General features: G+C 40.2%; 1 protein-coding gene across 1 annotated transcript in view; it reads left to right on the top strand.

The window, feature by feature from the left end:
- OTOG (otogelin) overlaps positions 1-25,950 on the top strand; it is a 169,766-nt gene that overhangs the window by 75,634 nt on the left and 68,182 nt on the right. Inside the window, exons 23-32 of the mRNA XM_065592102.1 lie at positions 2,406-2,513; positions 5,693-5,831; positions 7,400-7,534; positions 9,888-10,034; positions 10,294-10,413; positions 11,545-11,661; positions 13,063-13,219; positions 14,401-14,427; positions 19,276-19,443; positions 21,447-21,725. Coding sequence (XP_065448174.1) covers positions 2,406-2,513; positions 5,693-5,831; positions 7,400-7,534; positions 9,888-10,034; positions 10,294-10,413; positions 11,545-11,661; positions 13,063-13,219; positions 14,401-14,427; positions 19,276-19,443; positions 21,447-21,725 — 1,397 coding nt within the window. The remainder of the gene's footprint in view (positions 1-2,405; positions 2,514-5,692; positions 5,832-7,399; positions 7,535-9,887; positions 10,035-10,293; positions 10,414-11,544; positions 11,662-13,062; positions 13,220-14,400; positions 14,428-19,275; positions 19,444-21,446; positions 21,726-25,950) is intronic.

Here is a 25,950-nt window from a genome sequence, read left to right as displayed (position 1 = left end):
AGAGAGCTGTTATCACTTATTTTATCCAGTGTAATATTACAGAGAGGGAACTTGCATTTGGTCTTAGCTTGTCAACGTGATGCTCTTTGTCTCTGAATGTGGCCTATTCAGTTTGTAGCTTAAACCAGTGGGAATTTTGGTCATGTACTTAAACTGTCCAATAAGTGACAGAAAACTTGAAATGGGTATAACTTACAAAGGACATTTCAAATACTCTAAAGAAAATTACAGTCTTTCAGTTTAGTGTTTTCCTGGTATTGTTACCGTGTTCCCAATAAAAGAGCCCCAGAGTGGAGAAGTTCTTGTTGTTTTTTGTTTTAATTCATACTGAATTGGGGTCTAGGTTATAATCACATAACTTGGTTTACAAAACACTAATTCATCCAGTGTACACAAAGAATAAGTGCCGTGCTGAATGCATTTGATGCAATAATTTAATTTTTCCTCTGCGTTCCTGCAGAGAAAAAAATGGTGACACCAACCAGTTTGTCCAGGATATGACTGTCAATGATGAGCTGCTCCCCTGACTCAGATAATCTAGCACACATATATTATAATGGTGAGCAACCAGATATGACTTTTCTGAGTAAATTGGACTAGTCTAGTGGATTTTCTCAGAGAAATTCTTTGCACGCATGGAGTAGAGAAGACCTTTTATTCTTAAAATCTATTTACTTTTCAAAAAGAAGAACAGGAGTACTTGTGGCACCTTAGAGACTAACAAATTTATTAGAGCATAAGCTTTCGTGGACTACAGCCCACTTATGCATCCGAAGAAGTGGGCTGTAGTCCACGAAAGCTTATGCTCTAATAAATTTGTTAGTCTCTAAGGTGCCACAAGTACTCCTGTTCTTCTTTTTGCGGATACAGACTAACACGGCTGCTACTCTGAAACCTGTCATTACTTTTCAAAGAAACCAACATCAGCCTGGCAGCAATACTTACGATTATTTCTTGCCCAAAGAGAGTAAAAGTCAAAACTTGGCTTTTTTTTTAAAATTAAGATAATTTTAGATGTTATGGGGCTTTCAAGGGATCCCTCTTCCTTTTTCTATCTAATTAGCATGTTTTTCTCCACAATTTCTGCACAGGAATAGGAGTTTGCACTAGTAGAACTCAATGCAAGCTGGAGTCATAAGGCTTGCAACGAAGGGTCTACTTCCTACTATTGTATCTAACTAAAGATTCACATTTAAAAAAAATTCTCATTTCTCATTCTATAAATCTGTTTTTCACTGGTGGCAGCTGAAACTTCTGAAATCCATTAATGTGTCTTCGGGACCTTTTTGAATTCCCATTATCAAATAGTACATCAAATTGCAACAAGAAAAAAATTTACACAGAACTTATGTTGGATTCATTGGATAATTGTTACTCTGTTCTAACAGTTCATTTATCATTTACTGTGTATTTTCCAAGTATTTGTGTAAATTTAAATAATTCCATGTATTTATGTATTAAGTCCATCTTTCCTGTTTCACATCTCCATTTATTTATCCCTGGTATGTTGGTTTCAGGGTTTTATTTTAAATTTTGTCTTTGTTGCTATATTTTGTGCTGGTGAACAAGAATTCTCCCTTTCTTCATATGTTGTTGGAATCCCCAGATATTTTCTCGTATGCTTCTTAAAGTTCCAATTTTGTATCTATTACACCAGTTACTACTTTTATAATCATGAGTAAGAAATGTAAGTCCTGATTCTGTAAATATGTATGCATGTGGTTAACTCTACCATTGAAGGCACTGGAGCCACTCAGGAGGTTAAGCATGTGTGAGGAGAAAATACTGGTATCAAAGAGCTCTTTAATCTAGCAAAAAAAGAAATAAGAAACAGTGGATCAAAGTTAAAGTCAGACAAATTCAAGTTAGAAATAAGGGACAATTTTTTAACAGTGAGGGTTTTAACCATTGGAACAAACTGCCAAAGGAAGTAGTGGATTCCCCATCTCTTGATGTCTTCAAAACAAAACTGGATGCTTTTTTGGAAGATATGCTTTACAAAGGTAACTGGATGAAATTTATGGCCTGTGATGTACGGGAGGTCATTCTAGATGATTGTTCTAATGGTCCCTTCTGGCTTTAAAATCTATGCATCTACGAATAACTCTTACGGAGTTAGATCTTAGTGTTCTAGTCCACTGTTTAACTTTAATTAAGGATGGACTATTCAGATACCTGTGAATGGAAATGTGTAAGTACTGGTAACAAACTTGTATTAGGAACAAAAAATGTATTTTTGAGTTCCCAAAAAGATTTAAAATACTGCTGCTGCTTTTTAAAGAAAAATGTTGTGGAGTTAATCACAAATTATTTAAAAGAGCAGTGAAAAGATTTATAAATGTATAGATCTGAAAAATATATTTGCACTGAATGCATACTTGATGGTTTTTTTTTTTTTTTGGCAGCCTTGTTAAACATGGTGATGCATGCTTTGAGCTAGATGAATGCCCATGTTCATGGAAAGGAAAGGAGTACTTCCCAGGTGACAAAGTCATTTCTTCCTGTCATACCTGGTAAGCAGAAATCTATCTGGCTGTTTACTGTTCTTGACTATATTTTTCAAGCCAGTTTCTAGTATTCCATCTCCAGTAATTTTATTTTTACATTTGGGTTCAAATATATGTTAAAAATAGAACTTTTTTTTAGAACTGGAACACTGTCACAAGAGACTCCCAAGTGACTGAATAACAGCATATTATTTGGAAAAAGGGAGTCGCTTTATATGCAGGAGTTAGAAGAATCATTATCTTGACTATCAGTATCCCAAGGTAATTAGATATCATTGTATAAAATACAAACACATAGGGCCAAATTGAGAGGTGAGGTAAATGGCAGCGTAAGTTGCACGTTGGTAAGACAGTCTAAATGGGTATACATTGGTATAAATGCAAGAAGCCTGGGAAACAAGCAGGGAGAACTGGAAGTCCTGGCACAGTCAGGGAACTATGATGCGATTGGAATAACAGAGACTTGGGGGGATAACTCACATGACTGAAGTACTGTCATGGATGGATATAAACTGTTCAGGAAGGACAGGCAGGGTAGAAAAGATGGGGGAGTTGCATTGTATGTAAGAGAGGAGTATGACTGCTCAGAGCTCCGGTATGAAACTGCAGAAAAACCTGAGAGTCTCTGGATAAAGTTTAGAAGTGTGAGCAACAAAGGTGATGTCGTGGTTGGAATCTGCTATAGACCACCAGACCAGGGGGATGAGGTGGATGAGGCTTTCTTCTCGCAACTAGCAGAAGTTGCTAGATCGCAGGCCCTGGTTCTCATGGGAGACTTTAATCACCCTGATATCTGCTGGGAGAGCAATACAGCGGTGCACAGACAATCCAGGAAGTTTTTGGAAAGTGTAAGGGACAATTTCCTGGTGCAAGTGCTGGAGGAACCAACTAGGGGCAGACCTTTTCTTGACCTGCTGCTCACAAATGGAAGAATTAGTAGGGGAGGCAAAAGTGGATGGGAACCTGGGAGGCAGTGACCATGAGATGGTCGAGTTCAGGATCCTGACACAAGGAAGAAAGGAGAGCAGTAGAATACGGACCCTGGACTTCAGAAAAGCAGACTTTGACTCCCTCAGGAAACAGATGGGCAGGATCCCCTGGGAGAATAACATGAAGGGCAAAGGGGTCCAGGAGAGCTGGCTGTATTTTAAAGAATCCTTATTGCGGTTGCAGGAACAAACCATCCCGATGTGTAGAAAGAATAGTAAATATGGCAGGCGACCAGCTTGGCTAAACAGTGAAATCCTTGCTGATCTTAAATGCAAAAAAGAAGCTTACAAGAAGTAGAAGATTGGACAAATGACCAGGGAGGAGTATAAAAATATTGCTCAGGCATGCAGGAGTGAAATCAGGAAGGCCAAATCACACATGGAGTTGCAGCTAGCAAGAGATGTTAAGAGTAACAAGAAGGGTTTCTTCAGGTATGTTAGCAACAAGAAGAAAATCAAGGAAAGTGTGGGCCCCTTACTGAATGAGGGAGGCAACCTAGTGACTGAGGATGTGGAAAAAGCTAATGTACTCAATGCTTTTTTTGCCTCTGTCTTCACGAACAAGGTCAGCTCCCAGACTGCTGCACTGGGCAGCGCAGTATGGGGAGAAGGTGACCAGCCCTCTGTGGAGAAAGAAGTGGTTCGGGACTATTTAGAAAAACTGGACGTGCACAAGTCCATGGGGCCGGATGCGCTGCATCCGAGGGTGCTAAAGGAGTTGGCGGATGAGATTGCAGAGCCATTAGCCATTATTTTTGAAAACTCATGGCGATCGGGGGAGGTCCCAGATGACTGGAAAAAGGCTAATGTAGTGCCCATCTTTAAGAAAGGGAAGAAGGAGGATCCGGGGAACTACAGGCCAGTCAGCCTCACCTCAGTCCCTGGAAAAATCATGGAGCAGGTCCTCAAGGAATCAATTATGAAACACTTAGAGGAGAGGAAAGTGATCAGGAACAGTCAGCATGGATTCACCAAGGGGAAGTCGTGCCTGACTAACCTAATTGCCTTCTATGATGAGATAACTGGCTCTGTGGATGAGGGGAAAGCAGTGGATGTGTTATTTCTTGACTTTAGCAAAGCTTTTGATACTGTCTCCCACAGTATTCTTGCCACCAAGTTAAAGAAGTATGGGCTGGATGAATGGACTGTAAGGTGGATAGAAAGCTGGCTAGATCGTCGGGCTCAACGGGTAGTGATCAATGGCTCCATGTCTAGTTGGCAGCCGGTTTCAAGCGGAGTGCCCCACGGGTCGGTCCTGGGGCCGGTTTTGTTTAATATCTTTATTAATGATCTGGAGGATGGTGTGGACTGCACTCTCAGCAAGTTTGCAGATGACACTAAACTAGGAGGCGTGGTAGATACACTAGAGGGTAGGGATCGGGTACAGGGGGACCTAAACAAATTAGAGGATTGGGCCAAAAAAAACCTGATGAGGTTCAACAAGGACAAGTGCAGAGTCCTGCACTTAGGACGGAAGAATCCCATGCACTGCTACAGACTAGGGACCGAATGGCTAGGTAGCAGTTCTGCAGAAAAGGACCTAGGGGTCACAGTGGACGAGAAGCTGGATATGAGTCAACAGTGTGCTCTTGTTGCCAAGAAGGCTAACGGCATTTTGGGCTGTATAAGTAGGGGCATTGCCAGGAGATCGAGGCAAATCTGATTTTTTTCTATCATGCAAAAGTCCCTTAAATTAAGGACGGAGTAAGGACTGCTGGAACTGAACTGACTGCACATGTGTCACTAGCTGATTCCAAGATTCAGCCTCTGTTCAAACAACTATATTGTATGCAAGCTATTCCTTGTTACATGTATTTGATTTTTTATTGATGTGAACTACTATGTAACATAATAAATTGATGTGAGACCATTTTCTTTTTACTGGTTCAATATAAGAAATGCCGGTGTCTGGTACATTATGGAACCTACAGATTCAACATACAGTTCAATGGATGTCATTTCAAACTGTATCAATTCAACGTGTAATATTTTTTTCAGGGTGGGTTTTATTGATATTATTACTACATAACATTTCAGTCTGCAACCTATCCACACTCCTACACTTTGTAGAACTACATTTTACTGGGTTTGCTTTTTTATTAATATTTCTAATCTTTGAAAAATGATTAGTAAAATAACTGTGATTATTTGTCTGTTTCTACACTTGATATTCCACTATTGATCATACTTTTTCAGTATCTGCCAGCATGGGTCATTTCAATGCACCTTCCATCCCTGCCCATCAATGTGTACTGCGTACGGGGATCGGCATTACAGGACATTTGATGGACTCACATTTGACTTCATTGGAGCTTGTAAGGTTCATCTAGTTAAGGTGAGAATTTATTTTAAAGTCTCCCCAAATCCAGATAAAAATTTAAATGGGTGAAATATCTGCAACAAAGATTTTTTTGCTACTTTTTTTACTTTATTTATTATCACATTATTGTTTCATTTGTATGATTAACATTATAATGTACATAATTTCTTTTTGTGTGATACGCTAATGTTGAACAAAACATATCAGCAGGAAAAGACAAAATGTACAGCCACATCTTTGGAAACAAATGAAAGCTGATGGGGCCTGAGGATCTCCAGGCTTCTTTGAGATGCATGCAGAGTACAATTCAGCTTCCATTCCACCTCCTGCTTACCTGTACATTAAGTTGATGTTTCACCTGTCACTTTATGAACTTTGTCGCTGCTAAAACTTTGGACCATGAATTTGAGGCTCACCCAGCCCAGTAAGGTGTTCAGTCAACATCTGCCTTATAATCCTGGGTATCTTGTGGCTGTACGGCTTTGGTCCAGAACTCTTACCCCACCAGCCTACCAACAGCCCACAAGCCTCAGCCTGGCTTTGCCCAACTTGTTTACTTCTTGCAGGCTGACCTTAGTACCCTTCCAGCCCTGAATTTACCCCAAAATCATCTTACTGCAGGGACCAGATCCTCTCACTAGAACCTCACAGAAAAAGTATTTGTGTAACATTCCAACTTGTCAGCTTACTAGAAGCACACACTTTACTGAATTTATGCAGCATCATTGATTTATAATTAAATCAAATGAGTATATTAACAAAGGAGCATGGCTTAAGTGATACCAAGTAAAAGAGAGAAAGTTAGAGACAAGCACATAAAAGTGCTTACAAGCACGTAAAAGTGAAAAACATGCAACTAAAACATAATCTAGCAAGCTCTGGTCTTTGTTCAAAATGGTTTCTCTCACCCACAGCCTCCCTTCCAGTTCTTCACTGGATGACCTGGCCAGGACCTATCACAGAGATCAAATTGGTTGCTTCCTTTGTTTCCTTACAGTGAAGGATAAAGATGGAGTCTCTCTCTGTCCCTTATATTACCAAAGGAATTGTCTATGCCTTACAAGTCAGGAAAGCCTCCTGCGGATTCAATCTCCTGTGTCTCTCTGGGGCTCGGGAGCCATGCTAATTCTCTGACTCTAGAGTTCAGACTCTAGATAATCCCTGCTAGTTTAACTTGATGGCTTTGTTTACTGCTAATATGTAAATTGAGGTAAACCCACATTCCTTTGTGTATGACAGACTTGTTTATTGCCTTTACCTAGCCTAGGCTGTCTTTGTCTTAAACATGTTCTTGTAACATCATATAGAGGGGAACTAATAACTTCACATATAAGGTTAACACATGCATTTTACAGTTATATTAATAACCAACATATTATTAGCTTTCATATGGTACATCACAAGGCATATTTTGTACAAATATTATTGCTGTCATGTGTAGGGTGTGAATACAGGAGTGCCTAGGGTGAAATATACTTATAGCACATTGAGGTTACTGCTACGGAAAAGAACAAAATAATCATGCATAACTATAGCAGTGTATTATTGATTCAGTTTACATATTTTGTTTTTTTTTTCTGCAGAGCACTTCAATTACTAGTTTTTCAGTCATTACAGAAAACGTTAACTGCTTTAATACTGGAATAATTTGCAGAAAGTATATTTCCATTAATGTTGGAAAATCTTTTATAACATTTGATGATGACACTGGAAATCCAGTAAGTTTCACTTTTTAGCCCCGAAAAAAGGGAAAATGTATATTTGGAACTGGATGGTCTTGATTATATACAAATACTTTAAATGCAAATGCTTGAATCTCTTATACACTAAATGCTGATTGCATTTGGCTAGTCCATTCAGGGCCGGCTCCAGGCACCAGCCCACCAAACACGTGCTTGGGGCGGCGCCTGGAGGGGGGCGGCGCGGCGGGGCGCTCCGGCCCGAGAGCGGGGCCGCGACTGGGCTCGCCGCCCTCCCCGCGGCACTCCAGCCGCTGGGGAGAGCGGAGCTGGGGAGAGCGGAGCTGCAGCTGGCTCACCGCCCTCCCCCCGGCCGCTCGGGGAGAGCGGGGCCCTGGCCGGGCTCGCCGCCCTCCCCCCGGCGCTCCGGCCGGTCGGGGAGAGCGGAAAGCCACGGCGGGCTCGCTGCCCTCCCCCGCAGCGCTCTGGCCGCCGGGGGCTCTCCGCCCTCCCCCCGGCACTCTGGCCACCGAGGAGAGCGGAGAGCCCCGTCCGGGCTCACCGCCCTCCCCCCGGAGCTCTGGCCGCTGGGGGCTCTCCGCCCTCCCCCCGGCGCTCTGGCCGCTGGGGGCTCTCCGCCCTCCCCCCGGCGCTTCGGCCCGGTCGGGGATTGCGGGCCCACGGCCGGGCTCGGCGCCCTCCCATGCCGCGCGGCGGGGGGGGGGAGGGGGAGGGAGGCGGCACGGCGGGTGTCTTTTTTGCCTAGGGTGGCAAAAAAGCCAAAGCCGGCCCTGAGTCCATTGGAATCATTGGGTGAAATCTAGGGCCTGTGTTATGCAGAAGGTCAGACTGATGATCATAATGCTTGTTTCTGACCTTAAAATCTATGGATGAAATCCTGGCCCCATTTAAGTCAATGGAAGTTTTGCCATTAACTTCACTGATCAGGACACACAAATGCATGAGGACAGATGCAGGGTTGGGCTTTAAGAGGCAGGTTGCAACTTTATTCAACTTAGTGTCCCTTTTTGGTGTTTTCTACCCCATCTTCCCATAACAGGCATTTAGGTGGATCCACTGTGGGATTTATAGGGCTCCTATCATAAAGCCTATAACTGTCTACCCCTATGATTCAGCTTGCCCTGCTGAATCCTCTTCCCCTTCCCCTACAAAGGACACTAAAGAAGAACGTTTTTCTATGAAGACTCCAGGTCTCCCCTTTTCCCTTAGGCCTGAGGCCCATCAGAGAAATACCAGATCTCTTATTTCTCAGCACTGGCCCTTTTTGTCCACACTGGATGCCGGCTGCAATTTATGATGTACTAAACATTTGTACAATTTCCAATATTAAATTTCTAAATCCTTTCCTATCCATGGTGCTATGAGGAAGGTGAAAAAAACTACCAGATTCAGACAATTTGGTTGCAATGGGAAAAATTCCTTCCTGACCCCTAAAACAGAAAGTCAGTTGGACCCACAGTATCCTAAATCACACTGTTCGTGTACTATGGGGAGGGAGGAAGGGTGGGTTCATCTAAAGTGGGGCAAGGAGATTGAGAGGTCCCAGGCAATGGTTTCAATTAATGATTGTGCGGAGCAAGAAACCAATTGGTGCCCATTTCTCTCTGGCCAGCCAACAGGCAACACTACACCCAGGGAGATGAAGGGCCTACCTCTGTGTACTCTTCCCCTTTAATTCTAAAGCTGTTTGGTGCTTTGTGGATCCAGTCAAGTCTCCCACCCATTAAAGTGGCAATTCATCCTATGAATCTGGATTTTAGAATACTTCCATACAATTGCATAAAATACATGCCGGTATCTAGTGTGCTCCATGGTTTGGGTTGATTTTTCATTACTCTAGGTCAGATTCTGCTATCTTTATACAGAATGTTATTTATAATAATAATTAATAAATTAATATATAAAAGCTCTCTGTGTGAGAAAGGATGGCAGACTCTGTCCCTATATAGTTCAAGAAAGCACTCAAATATATGATTACATTAATCTATATTCAGGAAAGTACTTAAGCACATGCTTAAGTCTTGTTGAGTTCAATGGAAATTCAGTTTATTTTTGCAGCTCTCAGGCACCTGTTCATCATTTTAGTATCCTACCCACTCATACTCTGCTCATCGACTCTGAAAATGTGAAAAGTCATAGATGTTTGTTTAAAAAAACCCCAAACACTCAAAAAAACCATGTAAAGCAGGTAATCCACAACAAATCCAGCATTAATCATGGTAAAAATCCCCCCTTTATTCCTCTGTGGTAATCACTCAGTGATTTTCAAATCATCCCCATCGTTCATTTTATTGATGTCTGTTTCCTGACAAGCAGACACCTTTTAAAGACTTTACTTATATTATGTGATGGCTTATTTTGTTTTGAACAGAGTCCATCTAGTTATATAGACAAACTACAAAAAATACACTTATGGAAAGCTGGATTTTTCACACTTGTTCATTTTCCTAATGAACACATCACCATTCTGTGGGATCAGAGAACAACTATTCATATACAGACTGGACCTCAGTGGCAGGTAAGCAGAGATCGGCACACCTAAAGTCATTTGTACAGGATTGAAAGACTAACATAACTATCTGACCATGGTTCAGAGAATAGACTAGAAGATCTATCAAACACATCTGCCAACTCAAACAATTCTATAGTAATTGAATTAATATAAAGTAAATGATCAAAATTTGGCAAAATTATAAGGAACTGAAAATGGGATATGACAGGCAACCTTAATAATGGGTAAGGCTAGTAGCACTGACTAATACATATAATTTTTTTAGGGTGAACTGACTGGATTATGTGGAAATTTTGACTTGAAAACAATAAATGAAATGAGGACTCCAGAAAATTTTGAGTTAACAAACTCTCAAGAGTTTGGAAGTAGCTGGTCAGCTGTAGAGGTAAATAATAACAAAAATGGCTTTCCTAGTAAATCCTTGTGTAACACTTCATAGCTCATCAGCCTCAGAACCAATAATTCCATTCCTGGAATCTCCCCTTGGTTGCAAACAGTATTTACAATATCTACTGACCTTATTATAATAATTAATTAAAGTGAAGTGGGAAAAAAGGATAGGAAGTTTTTTCTTCCTAAAGCACTGATATATGGAGGATTGATGTGCAGTATTCTGTTTTATGTTTGTTCTAAATGTACTGCAGTTTTTCATTAAATTTAGTACCTTGCTCAAACAGTAATAGAAACATTTAGAGAAACAACCCTCTAAAATAATGACAGGTTTCAGAGTAGCAGCCGTGTTAGTCTGTATCCGCAAAAAGAAGAACAGGAGTACTTGTGGCACCTTAGAGACTAACAAATTTATTAGAGCATAAGCCGAAGAAGTGGGCTGTAGTCCACGAAAGCTTATGCTCTAATAAATTTGTTAGTCTCTAAGGTGCCACAAGTACTCCTGTTCTTCTTTTAACCCTCTAAAATATTCATCTTTTGCACTATAGAAATGCTGTAATTAAAAACTTGTGTACTTTTAAATATTTTATATGCAGTATCTATATCAATATTTATTTTAAATGAATTCATGTTGAGTATTTAGCCTAGCAGAAGGATTGCCATGCATTACCAAATACATATGCACTTCTGAGATTGCTATTCAAAAGTCCAATTGAAATTTTTTAAAATAAAACATTAAATAATGAAAAAACTCAAGGCTTGCTTATATGAGCAATCTTTATTATTCATGCAAGCAGGACTACATGTGTGAGTAAGGCTTGGACCCCAACAAAATGAATGTATACAACTATGGCTTTGTTTTTCCTTTTGCCTCAGAACAAGTGAAACATTTTTCCACAATGGGCTGTTCCGTCTTCACAGATTTACCTTCCTCTATTTAATAATAAGTCTTAGGTTATCTTGACTCCTACAATGAGTGCTTTAGAAATGATGCATTTGATTTGTGCTCACATGAATTATTTGAAACCTGATTTTTTTTTAAAAAAGGTTAGGTTTTGAAAGTTCAGATAGCATAGTGGTTGTGAAACAAGTTTCTGGGGGGTGACAATTTTGCTTTCTGGTTTAGTGTGTTGACAGCTCTGACATTCGAAATCCATGCAGTTTGAACCCACTTAGAGAGCCATTTGCCAAGAAAGAATGTGGGATACTGTTAAGTGAAATGTTTGAAGCTTGCCATCCAGTGGTGAGTAGTGATAACAAATAAAATGATGTGAAGTTCTGTGTATATGATTAAAAAGAAACCTTACATCACTTTAAATCCCGGTCTTATCTAACATGACAGAGTGAGATAGAAAATATGACCCATATCTGTTCTGATTCAGATCCATTAGCACTTGCTCATTTGCATGTTTCATAATGATCATGTGCTCTCAGCTGATCTCCAGTTCATCTAGACACATTTAACTAACTAGATATACTTTAGGGCCTGATTGTGCAACTCTTACAGTGTAGACCCATGTAGAGAGCACTTTACAATATTTCAATGAGAAAACTTAGCACTGGTAATAATTGATTTTTCTTTTAAGTTTGGTCACATACAACAAGACTTCATGACCATAAGAGGAAAAAAATCACAATTATTTTTATGAAATTGTCTATATGGAGAACAGTTCATCACTAATTTCACCACATTTTTGATCACTTATTAAATGATATGTGTTCAGTGGTTCTTAACAAGCTTGCTAAGTTTGTTTATTTATGGTTAATTTGAGGAAATTAATAAACTAAAAATTAGAAATATTAAAGTTTAAATTACAAGTAAACACTGTTACCCTGTCCCATACTTCAAGTCAACATAAACATAAACATCATATTACTGCACTGATTCTTATGTATCACTTGATTAAGTGGGGAAGTTTAGGCTTGAAATTAGACGAAGGTTTCTAACCGTCAGAGGGGTGAAATATTAGAACAGCCTTCCGAGGGAAACGGTGGGGGCGAAGGACCTGTCTGGCTTTAAGATTAAGCTAGATAAGTTTATGGAGGGAATGGTTTAATGGGATAACATGATTTTAGTCAAATAAACAGCGTGCCATCGCTGGTAAATAGTATCAATGGCCAATGAGGGTCTGGCTGGAGAATCTTGCCAACATGCTCGGGGTTCTACTGATCGCCATATTTGGGGTTGGGAAGGAATTTTCCTCCAGGGTAGATTGGCAGAGGCTCTGGAGGTTTTTCGCCTTCCTCCACAGCATGGGGCAGGGGTCGCTAGCTGGAGGATTCTCTGCTTCTTGAAGTCTCTAAGCCACAGGACTTGGGCACTTCAACAGCAGAGTCAAGGGAAAGGGGTTGGGACGGCTTTGTGGCCTGCATCATGCGGGAGGTCAGACTAGATGATCATAATGGTCCCTTCTGACCTTAAAGTCTATGAGTCTATTAATTCAATTGTACCACTAAACAGTGTACTAGTTTCTCATGACTATGATGATGCTTTGTGTTTTAGGCAGACACTTAAAATAACACCTATCATATCTTGAAGTCTTACTTGTTAAATTGTCAACGTCTGATAGCTCTGTATTGAGATCACTCGTCAAAGTCTATGTGAATTATTTTATGTTATTACAATAACATTTATATTCTTCAGGTTGACGTCACCTGGTTTTATTCAAACTGCTTGACAGACACATGTGGTTGTAACCAAGGAGGTGACTGTGAATGTTTCTGTACAAGTGTATCGGCGTATGCACATCAGTGCTGTCAGCATGGAGTCATAGTAGACTGGAGGTCCCCCAGAGTGTGTCGTAAGTTTTCTCAACCAAGTCCTGGGCCCAGCACATTGCCAGTCTATACACTGGATCAAGTTCTGAAAAAATAACCAAAGTTTGAGTCACATGAGCACATCCCTTTTAAAGTCAGAGCAATGGCAGCAGGGCTGTTGGTTGGAAGTAGATGCAGCCCTCTGCTTGGCTTCTATTCCCAATTTGGGCCCTGGGATTTGCACTGTGTGAGAACTACTGGTCACTTCTATGTTTGTGGGTGACACACCCACATTTTCTTATTTTCCCATTACCTTCTGGAGACCCAGCACAAGATATCCCATGGGATGTGGATGGAGTCACTTGTGTGGATTTTTCGCTGCTCTCGAAATATGAAGTGTCCCCAAAATAGCTGATTTGAAGCTAGCTGTACAGCATATAATCACAGCATAGGCCAAGTCCAAACTCAATTATTTTGGGTGCAAGAGATAAGAGGAGCTGCAAGGGTCAAATCTTAGAGTCCCCCTGCAGGAGACAACACCTTTACATGCTTTACAACGCTTCACCTGCAATGTGGAGGTGGGGAAGGATTAAAGAATGTTCTGAACAAGTGTAATTCAGGATTAAAAATATTGCTATATTATTGTTTGTTAATACAGTTTTGACAAGAGGCTGCAGCTGAGATTGAGGCAAATCGTACAGCGCCTATCACAAACACATAGTAAAAGATAGTCCTAGCTGCAAGGAGTTTATGGTCTAAGAATGCAAGACATACAAAAGGTGGCAGAAGGGAAGTATTTGTATATTACAATTGAGAAGGGAGGCACAGAGAGATTACGTGAGTAGCCTAAGGTCACACAGGGAGCCTGGTAGAGTGGGGAAGTTACATAATAGCTTCTGACATTGTAGATTATACGCAGGTATTTTAATGTCAGCAAGGAAAGATTGTAAAGTTGAGTCTTGACCACTAGAGGTCACAAAAAGATAACCTTATGTGTTTGCAGTGAATGTGTGCTCTGAGTTTAGTGCATTTTTACTCAAATGTTATAATAAATGCTTTGCTAATTAATACAATTTTGTGCAAAATCTAACTTAGTTGGTATTTGGTTTTGAGGCGCTTTTGTTTGTCCATTCATTAGTGGGTTAAAGGAAAACTTGTTTTTCTCTAAATTTCAAATCTGCAAAATGTCTGTATCTAAGTGTTTCTTTCCTTTATATTTTTTTAGCTTATGACTGTGAATATTTCAATAAAGGTAAGTCCTACAATAATGATGAAGAGTTGATAAGAAAGCAAGAAAACATTTTATGGTGTATAATTATTATCATTTTGAATAAAAGTAGAAACTTTGGATCCATGTTCATGAAGAGAAATGGAAGTTGCAAACACTATATTGTTTTAATGTTCAGGTTACTGTATTGCAGGTTTGCTTTGCTGTTTCCAAGAGCTAGTAATCATGGAATCTACTTCATATTGAACATAGACCTACTTCACTATTATATAACTTATTTACAATTAATGTAAATGTTTGAAGATCATAAATAAATAATTGTTCATTAAGTAACTAATGGCATATTTTATCCAATAGAATTTGTGTCAGCCAATCATATTAGTATTATAGTTGACAATTTCTCTTATGTGGTTTAAAAAATGTAACCAGTGAAAACTATTGTACTGTGGAAATGAATCCAACTCCAAAGTTAGGGGTGTTCAGAGTCAAGATTTTGGTTTAGATCCATCTATAGTTTATTAATAAAAGAACAGCTAGTCAAGGGCTAGTTTACTACATTATAAAGTGATAATAGCTTTAATAGTAATGTCTTTTATTAAACACTGAAAGATTATATTGATAAAAGAAAATATGATGGAAACACTGAGGTCATAATATCCTAGATGTAGTTGAAGAATCAATTCTCTTTCCCAAGACAATGATGCAGTCACCACCAAACATGGTATACTGTGTTATAATTAGTCCACATTGTAAATAAATGAAAATAAAATTAATGAAAGCTATACATAATATCAGGGAAGAAGAGATAAAGGAGAATATATGGAAAATATACAGATAATCTACAGTTCATTTTGTTCTATGCCATGGTTAATTTGTATCATACAGGAAAACAGTCCATATAATATGAGGTCCCTCAGTACTGTTTCATAGTTTAAAAACAACAGATTTACATACATCTGAGCCTAAGAAATCTATTCTTTTACCAAAGGCAGAGTATAATCTGGAATAACTTTTACTGTGGGTTTCCCAAAACTAGTGACCTCTAAAGATGCCTAAAAATTGAACTGGTATTTAGTACTTAGGACAATAGTACTGATTGCTAAATGATCTGGGAAGCCTCAAGAGGTAGCTAACTTTCAAGAGATAGTTACTTAGTTGCTTGATTGTGGCTAAGACAGTCTGATCGGAACAATTTTCAGGATTCAGGGTACCTTGTAAACAGGGCCGGCTCCAGGCACCAGCCCACCAAGCTTGTGCTTGGGGCGGCACCTGGAGGGGGGCAGCGCGGCGCTCCAGCTCTGGCCGCTGGGGAGAGCGGAGCCACAGCGGGTTCACCACCCTCCCCCCGGCGCTCTGGCTGCCGGGGAGTGCAGAGCCCCGGCTGGGCTCTGCGCCCTCCTCCCGGCGCTCTGGCCGCCAGGGAGAGTGGAGCGCCAGCCGGGCTCGCCGCCGGGGAGAGCGGAGGCCCGGCCGGGCTCACCGCCCTCCCCCCGGCGCTCTGGCCGCCAGGGAGAGCAGAGCCCCGGCCGGGCACTCAGCCCTCCCCCCGGCGCTCTGGCTGCTGGGGAGAGCGGAGCCCCGGCAGGCTCGCCTCCCTCCTCCCGGCGCTCTGGACGCCTGGGAGAGCGGAGCCCCGGCCGGGCTCTCCGCCCTCCTCCCGGGGCTCCAGCCGCCAGCGGAGCCGTGGCGGGCTCGCTGCCCTCCCCCCGGCGCTCCGGCTGGTCGGGGAGAGCGGGTCCGTGGCCGGGCTCAGCGCCCTCCCCTGCCGCGCTGGGGGGTGGGGGGGGGGCAGTGGGAGGCTTTTTTGCCTGGGGCGGCAAAAAAGCCAGAGCCGGCCCTGCTCTGCTTGTAAATCTGCCTGTTGACCCTATGAAGACGTTTGTTTCTTTTTGGATAGGCTCCAGACATTGAGCTTGTAATGGAGTCAGTTCTCCAGAGGGAGATTGGATGGGGCCTCCAGTAGAAGAGGCTACTTGTGCCTCTCTACCCTCTTTGCTCACCATACGAAAGGGCCAGAGAAAATCTGACTAAAGGATTTGCCTTGCCTGGTGATAGGGGTTTTTGAAAGTGTTTTCAATTTGAGGTGAACTGCTCAGACAAATGTTACATAGTAGGTTTTTAACTGATAAATTGCTATTTCAATATTTTAATTTAAATACAGGAAAATGCAGTAATAAGGGATTATTGCCATTTATAGTTTCTTTTTTGTATTTTTTTTCACAAATGAAGTACCATATGACTGAATGACTGGAAGTCTGAAAGTATAATGTTCAAAATTAAAGGACTGGAAACACGTCTTACAGTGATAAAATCAAGGAGCTCAATTTGTTTAATTTAAGAAAGTGAAGGTTAAAGGGTAATTTGATCACAGTCTATAAGTACCTAAATGGAGAACAGAAATTTGTTAAGAGAATCTAACAGACAACAGTATAACTGGATCTAATGTCTGGAAGTTGAAGCTAGAGTAAATTGTGATGTTAGTTTTAACTGTTATTAAAAGCTGTGGGCGGATAATTACTGTAAGTGTGAGTATGCATGTGTGTATATCTATATGCCTGTATATCCACCACATTTCTGTTAGTAATAGCCATGTGATAAATACATTTGTCATATAACTTTCACCCCCTTCACCTTCTCTTTACCTGCTAAGCCATCTCATCAGGACTTGTTATAATAGGCCAAACAGCTGCCATTAAAAAAAATCATCCTGCCACAAAAACACATCCTCCTTCTCCCCAAAATATTAGCCTGGCCTAAGGCTCAAGAAGGCTAAGATCCAGTCCTGGGCCAGTGATGGGCTTTTTGTGCACAACAATGTCCTGACCTTAGAGCTGTGTATCTCATATCCCTCCAAAGCTGGAAACAGATGCTTTTTATATTGCCAATTTATTAATGGGATTCAGTGCTTAATTCATGTCTTGAAAGAGCCTGAGATATCAGACTTTAAATCATGATAATTATTAGTTATAGAAATGCCATTTCAGGACTTTTATGGCTTTTTCTGACCCTGTACTTTCCATGCAAGGGAACTAAGAGACCTGGCTTTAAGGCAGAAGAATACAAAAAATAGTCCCAGTTAATTTAAAAAAAAATAATCCTAAAAATATGGTTTTCTACAATATTATTGGTATAATCAAATAGGTGATGGTGTGACATCATAGGAAGTATTTATCAGCATGTGTTTGATCACAGTGTAACTCGCCCTTCGGTTTTATCACTTGTGAATCAGACACCCAATTTCAAATTCATGCTGATAATACCTTTATATCACACTACTACACCACTGTGTGCACATGTATACAAAAAGATAACATTATACATGCACTCTTACTATCCAAGAAGTTCATTTATACATGATGACTATTGTTAAATAGAGACAAGATGGATGAGGTAATATCTTTTATTGGACCAATTTCTATTGGTGAAAGAGACACATTTTTGACATTACAAAGAGCTGATCTTGAGCCCTGAGAAAGGTACTCAGAGTGAGTATTGTTAAACAGAGGCATTTATAATGTGATTTCAATAATGCTGTGATCTACTGAGAGCTACTGGTAGCATCCTTATAATACACATATATTAATCCTATAGCTGAAAATCATCTAATAAATGTTCACTATATTTCAGCATAGCTATTTAGCATTTAAATATATATTTGCTATAAGGTACTACCAGATATATGTTAAATAAATCACATCAGTTGCAAAAAAATGTTTGTATTATTTTGCATCTGTCAAATAGTTAATTTTCAAATGTAGAGGAAGCTGTGTGAATCTTTATAAAACCTCAGAACATATGTATATGGATAATACACCCATTTCAAATTCAGGCTGATAAGACTCTTTTATGCCACACTACTTCAGCATTGTGTGTATGTAGATATAGGTAATATAATTAGGCTTGGCAGAATTCAATTTTTATGTTTTTTTGTAATTTTGATGGATAATATTAATATTTATTTTAAACCTGTTTAGATTTTTATCGACCTTTACATTTTCATAGTTGAGAGAAATTATGGTGTGGGGAGGAGTCAGACAATTATTCAGTAACATTGAGATTCAAAAAGTTAAAGCTTTAAAAATGGTTAACACACAAACTGTCAAAACTATGTGTCAAAATATGTCAAATAAATATCCTTAAAACAATAAATCATACCTATGTTTACTATTCATTTGCTAGTCCATTTGTAACAAGTCTAGTCTAAATCATTAGATTTTGACTGCAATAAGTTCTTAAGCAGCTTTTTTCTTAATTTGCCTAGCTGTACATTTTGGTTATTAGTAGAAATATTTTTTCTGAGGTTTGTGTGTATACAGTAAAATCTATGTTTACCAACATTTACTGGTAGAAATCTAATCCTTCCAAGTCTAAATATAATATGTTCATTCTTATTATCCATATCTAGCCATAGATTCTAAGGCCTGAAGGGATCACTGTAATTATCTAGTCTGGCCTCCTGCAAGATTATTGTCCACATGCAAATTTTTCTGTTTGGGCACATAACCAGGAGCACAACTGAAGTGTCAGCTACATTTTATGTTCGTTGAACCCAATTAAAAATGAAACCTAGAGGGATATGGAGGTAGGGAGGAAAGGGGAAAGTTCTCACAAATCTTTGTGAAATGAAGTTGGAAGTTTTGTGCAGTCTAATTACAGCTAGTAGGTGTTGTTTGTTTTTGTTCTTTTGTGGGGTGGGGGTTGCTTCGTAAGGCACTGCCATTTCATTTTAGCACATGAAGCCTGGAATAGTTTTCAGGCTGGAGTTGTTCTTGTTTAGAGTTTGCCACTACATGATTGCCTAAGATAATATATGAGAGCTCAAGCATTTGTGACACTGAACATGAAAGTTAATTTTGGCTTCTCTCTCAACAGTTCTGGGAAAGGGTCCCTACAAACTGGTCAGCTACTGGGATGGAGAAGTTGCAATGGCAGCCAAACTGTTGGGTGGCTATGTTTTCCCAGTGAGAGCAGAAGATTTTGTTCCGGGAGATGCCACAAGCTTTATGCTGACTTCAGGATGGTATAAGCCCAAAGCACATGGTAAAGTCACTGCAACCTGAAAATAAACATAGATAAAGACAAAGACAGAGTGGGCAATGAACACACACACAGCAAATTCTGCCCTTGAAATACAGTCCTGCACCTGAGGACAGAATTGCCCACAGACCTTTCCTCTGCAGCTATCAGCTGATTCTAAACTTTAACAATGTCCACCAAACTCTGCACTCCGTGGGTTTTAATTGGGTGATTCCAGCTTTATAAATAAATACTTTTAGTTTTCAAAACAACATTGTAACCGCCACATTTGTGATCCTGATGAAATACTGCAGTTATTTGTGCATCCAATTTCACTGCCAGGGGATAAGTTTGTTATAATAAATATTTTAATGATCCTTAACCCAAGATGCACCAGAAATGTCTGATCCTGCTGATCAGGTCCCTAGAGAGCCTGTAAGGAGTAGACTCTGCACCTCCTGCCTGCCGTAGAGCAATGTTTTTCTGTGGCTTTCTGTGTGGGACCATAGAATGGGTCATTGTGGGTTGGCTGAGGGAATTGCAGGGCTCTAACTAGTGAGTCTGGTTCCACTGTAGAACTGGCTCAAAATTACATGTAGGAGAGTGCAGAGGGACAGGGCTGTTACTTCTGCTCTTAGTCTGTAGCAGGAATCTCAGTTTTTCTATACGAGTGCCCTGTATCCTGCCTTTGATTTGGGGTGAAAGGTTTTGTCTCCTTTTCCAGCCATGCACAGACCTCTTCTGTTCAGGCTTTATCCTGCCTACCAGGATTTGCAGACTCCATTATAAAGTTAAGAGGATGTCATTTAGTCATCTGGCCTTGGAGGAGTCTACAAAATCTGTATAACAATTTCTTTGTATCATCAGCCCAATTATATTGGAATTTCCTTCATGATTATCCACAGCAGCCATATAAATATGTAATTTGTAGTTTTATAAATTAGATAGTAAATTGTATCCCAGAAAAATGGGTAAATTTTATTAGCTTCAGACCAGTGATAAAAGAAGACGGGGAGTTTTTGGTAATAAAGTAACTGTTGTATACAGAGTAGGTGATACAAATTGCATTGCTAATGTACCCGCTACAGCCAGTAATAGAAAAGATACTCTCTTCCATGCAATTCTATGTTTCAAATAAATAAATGTTGTCATACTTGGAAGATAAGTGGTGCTCCAGAAATATGGTACAGAGCATAATAAAACATCTGTTTAATGGAGATTATTTGTTCTCTGTGCCCTCTTTTAAAAGAAATATTATCCAGTCCTCAGGGGATAGTTGATTTTACAGTTGTTCTATGGTTATTTTAAACAGAATACCACAGTTTACAGAAAAATAAAATGAAGTAATACTGTGAGCAACAGGTGCTCATAATGGACTCGGTTCTTTCATTGAGCAGTACCTTATTCTGCAAGTGGTCCCACAGAAGTTTGCTTGAAATCAGTGGGACTGTTTTAGTGGCAAAGTAATGATCAGCATGTATAAGGTTGCGACAATAGAGCCGTTACTAGTATAAGGATAGGCACATTCCAAATCTGTTTTTAACATTATTTGTCCTGAGGATAGCTGGAGAGCTGACTGCTTGGAAACTGAAAAACACGACCCTACAAGCTAAATGTAAAATGCATTTTAGTTACTTCATTTTAAATGAATAATTGAGCTTTTGAGCTATAACTTCCAAATAGGCAAGCATAACTTTGTAAAACTGGTGAGACTGTATTTTCATTTTGGATAAAAATAAGGCTAACAAAGGTAGTGAACTGAAGTTATATGCTCACTGTGGGCTAGATTACTGCACCCTCATGTTGACAAGTACCATACCATGCATTATAGTCCCGTTGAAATCATTGGGGCTACCAGGTACTCAATATGAGTAAAGCCGGCAACATGTATGCATATTTAATATTTTTCCTTAAAAGAGCTAGGCCAAGTTCATCCTTACTGTGGTATTGACTTTAGTGATGTTACACCAAAGATATATCTGGCCCACTCTGCTTAGTCCAGTGAATATGTTGTTGTGTTTTTTCAGATCCCAACTTGGTTTCATTTGAAGCAGCTGACCGACCAAATTATTTTCTTCATTTGGCTTCCAATGATACCCTGCTTCTTTCCAAATGGGAAGAAAGTGAAGAGTTCCATAACAGATCAACCTTTGCCATCCACAAGAACACATGGCTCCCAGGATACAGTTCCTTTGAGTCATTTGCAAAGCCAGGATTCTTCATCCACATTTCAGCTTCTTCAGTTGATCTTTTGAAATACAAGCATTCAGAGAAATTCAGACTGTCGACTCTTTTTCAACTTGTAGGTAGGTACTAAAATTAATATTTTATGAACTATAATTTACTATTTTAACCACAGTTTGAAAGTGTGGGAGCTTTGTGGGCCACATTCTGCCCTCATTTGCATCATCCAGCATTACTCTTTTGATTGGAATTACTGGATTATAACTGAGAATTTGTGGTCTGATTCTTCTTCCTCACCATTGCAAATTAGGAATAACTCAGTTGAAATTAATGGAGTTACACTTGTATAAAACCAGTGTAAGTAAGAGGAAAATCAGGGGTTGTTTGCCATTATAAACAATGGGAAGCATGCAGTAAATTGAAATTTAAGGGAGGATGTGGTATAGTATTGATAGCAGTGGGGAAGATTATTTTGTTTACGTCCAACAGCTTGTTAAATACAGATTATTTTATAGAGTCATACTTGCTATGGAGAGCAGTGGAATAAAGAGAACCATTTGCAGAGTGGGGTATAATAAAACACACATAGACATACTGATTAAAAAAATAAATGTGAAAATAAAGCAGCTGAAGGAATGTGAACCAAATTGTGATAATGATTACAGTGAAGATGAATCTAGAAAGATGAAGTGAAGAGGCACCATGTTGAGTTTCCCTGGAGAAAACTTTTTTTTTTTCCCTTTTCCATTTCCTTCTAGGTTCAGGAATCTTCTTATTTATTTTTTTGCATAAAGATTCCTGAATAGATTTTTGTGGAAAGTTGTTTAGGATGACATAACTCTAATGTCATAGTAGAGGTTAAAGTACAACCTTGTTCATGAAGCCTAAATCAATACAACCTGAATTGATAAAGAGGAGTAGTAGAGTTCAGAATTTTTTTCTGCAGAAAACCATGAATTTTGTCAAAAGACAAAAACAGAATTTTTTTGGGAGGTGAGGGGAAGTTGTTGATTTTTCCATGAAAAATAAAAAATGGAGGAAAATGTTTCATTTGCTGAAACCCCAATTTTCAAGTGGAAAAAAGTTTCATTGGAAAATTTTTGATTGGGTCTAAAGGAAAGTCTGGGCTTTAACATGGTAGTGGTTAGTGTCTTTTTCATGTGTGTCAGTGAGGGGACTCTCTGAAGATGGATCTTCACAGCATTGCTCCTATTCCTGGGACAAAAAGGCTTCTGTTCAAAATGGGCAAGGAATAAGTGGGGCAGAGCAGAGAACTGGCTACACTCTGCTGAATGGTTTCCTACAGACCCTGCCTATGCAGAAATTCAGTCAGGACTTAATGTGACTTGGAACTGTATTAACGGTCTCTGGGTCCCCACACTGGCTGCCATTAAGCAGGCACATGAGGACCCAGTCAATAGAAGCTATGTTGCCAAGGGAGCAGAAGGTCAGGGAAGCCATGTGGAGGGTTGGTTGTTTGTCTGGCAAGCTCCTGTCTCTACAAATTTGTGAGTCTGGGAGGTGTTTTTCCACCTGCACACTTTAATGCTTCCCAAATCTCTCACTGTGTGTGTGGGGGTGCTTCCCAATAAATTCCATGAGGTGAAACTCTGTCCCTCCCCTTCCACAGGAAATTTCTCTGGGAAGGGGGTGATCTGGCCTATGGATTTTAGCTTTAGATGAGGGAGCCTAGTTTAACGTCCTTCTATGAGTTGGGTGACTCTCTGAACTCAAGTGCACATTCCTCATGGGAGCAATCCACAACCGGCAATGAGACTAAGAAATGGTAGAGAAAATGACATTATTAGCCCAATTCTGGTACGGTCCTGTGCCTAGACACCTACCAAAATCCCATGGACACCAAAGAATTTATTCCACACTGGTTTTGGCTCCTTGCAGAACTTATGGTGAGGCATTTCCACAGGCCATGCAGAACAGGAGCTCCAGAGGGACCTGTTGGGGTGGTCCACAGGTTTCTGTATGGGCACCCATCTCAGCAATAGCACTCATACGGGGAGTATTCACACTTGTAGGAGTAACTTGTGAAGGAACTGCTGCTGACCAAGACTCAAGTACACAACTATGCCACTTTAAAGAACAGACAGTATCTCATCAGCTTGTGTGCTAGATACTTCAGAAGAGGAAGAAGGTAATCACCCTGCATTTGTCTCTGTTGATTTGTACTGCCGTTTTGTAAATTCTAGATGGGCCTCAACTGTAAAATTCAGATCCTGAATTCAACCTCCCCACCCCGTATTACCCAAAAGATTTGAGGGTGTTTGGATCCAGAGCTTTGGTTCAGGCCCATATCAAATGTACCTATAATGATTTTATTTCTGTTGAAAGGTAGGAGTAAAGAATGAAGCAGCACTAGTAATACAGAGGGGATTCCTCTGAAAAAGCTAGAGGGTCCTTACAAAGAAATGTGTGATAGAGTAAAAGTTTTATTTTCCCCTCTGCCAAGATTTTCTCTGCAGGAGTTATTTATTGATCACTTAAACTCTGAGCTGTTAGCTTAATGGGCCTGATTTTCTGATAGATGCTGAGTGCCCTTAACTCCCATTGAAGTCATTGGTAACTACAGATACTTAAGCTCCCTAAAAATCAGGCCCAATTGCTTTTTCACAGAGCTGTGCATTGAAGGCTAAACCCTGGTTCTGTGTTATGTGGCAGTAACCTCTTGCATGATCTAGCTGTATGCCACGCCAACTAATTCTGAGGCTGTTCAGCCTAGTGCACAAGGAATTGTGGAGGGTATCTGCTCCTTGGATTGTGTGCCGCTGCTCAGGGGTATAGGGAGCTCATGCAGATGGACACAATGGCTGCCCCAAATAACAATACATAAATCCTGTAAACCCCATGGAACTGCTTCAGGAGAGTGAGAGAAAGGTTGAATGTGTCACTGAGAGAACAGTGTTTGGAGGTCTCTCCCTTTCTGCTGTTCTGTGATTGCCATAGGGGATGGTGAATCTTCTGCCCAGTTGTTCCCATCCTTCAGTCTCTGACGACCATTCCATTTCAGAAGGGTCAGCCAAGCATTGCTATGGACACTGGCTATGGATCACACAGCCCATTCGTTATCATCAGCTATGACTGCCCTGAAGGAGAACCTGTCCCTCTATCCCCTTCCCCACCCACTGGGATCTCAGAGAGGCTCTGCCTTTTGTGATGTCATCTCTCAGTTCTTCAGCTGCCCTACGTGGCAATTGGGACAGGGAAGGGGAGGGATAGAGACACAGATTTCTCATTTGGGGCCCATGTTTCTGTTTCTGTAGGTGATTCTTAGGCAGTTACAGATCTTGTTGATACTGTAAACTGTTGCAATCTCTATGCTGCATACATGTGTAGGGCCAGGATTTGATGCTGAATGCCTGTACTGAAATACCAGGAACAGATTTTTGAGATTTTGAGGTGCAAAATGTATATGAGAGAGTTTTTAGAGAGAGAGACAGGAAGAAGGTGGATGAGAGAAGATGATGGTGGGCATAGTACAGAGAGATTGGGAAGGGGAACTGAGAGGGAAGGAATGTTGGGGAGAGAGCCTGGAAACTCAGGAGGAGGAAGAGAACACAATATAGGAAAAAGAAGAGAATGAGAGAACAAAGATTACATACTATAGAAAATTATAATGAGTGGAAAATAGAGTGAAAGACACAGGAAAAGATGGTAAAATACATAGGGGAAGAAAAGAAAAAAACAGAGTGAAGGGAAAGGCAAAAGAACAATGCAAGGTAGGCAAAGTATTTTTTTTAAATATTTGTACTTAATATAAAATAGATGTAACAAATAATGAGTTGTAATTTTTTTTAATGGATGGGACAGAATTCAGTTAGGTTCAGCCCTGGCTGCTTATGTTGTTTGTCTCTTGATTCTGCCTTTTTTATGTGAAATATAATTCTGCTTCCTGTAGTTGCTACCCTCCTCCTCACCGACCAACACCCACTTCTTCCCCTTGTGGTTGCAGCTATCAGTGTCCTGGTTTTTATTTTGAAAATATGGTTCACTTTACATTAGTAACTATTAACTTCCTTAATCGGACCTAATTTACAAACTGATTAATCAAAGTTACAAAGTCCTTTCAGCCACACACCCTGAAAAAAGCTTCAGCAGGTATGAAATGCAGTTGCCTGTCTTCTCAGCAATACAGGTTTCTGTGAAGACATCCACCTGGTGCTGTGCTCTCTGCACCAGCTCCCTACTGTACAGAATCCAGTTTAAGGTCTCTGCTCTGATATTCAAAGCTTTCCATTGAACTGGCCCTAGCTACCTGAGAGATCACCTCTTCCTCTATGACCATGACCTCCAATTACATCTATATTGTAATGGAAGAATGGAATTCTTGAATAG

The sequence above is a fragment of the Chrysemys picta genome, chromosome 4 (genome assembly GCF_011386835.1).
Source record: "Chrysemys picta bellii isolate R12L10 chromosome 4, ASM1138683v2, whole genome shotgun sequence".
Lineage (NCBI taxonomy): Eukaryota > Metazoa > Chordata > Testudines > Emydidae > Chrysemys > Chrysemys picta.
Note: the sequence above shows the minus strand (reverse complement) of the source record. Positions and strands in the feature narration are given on the sequence as shown.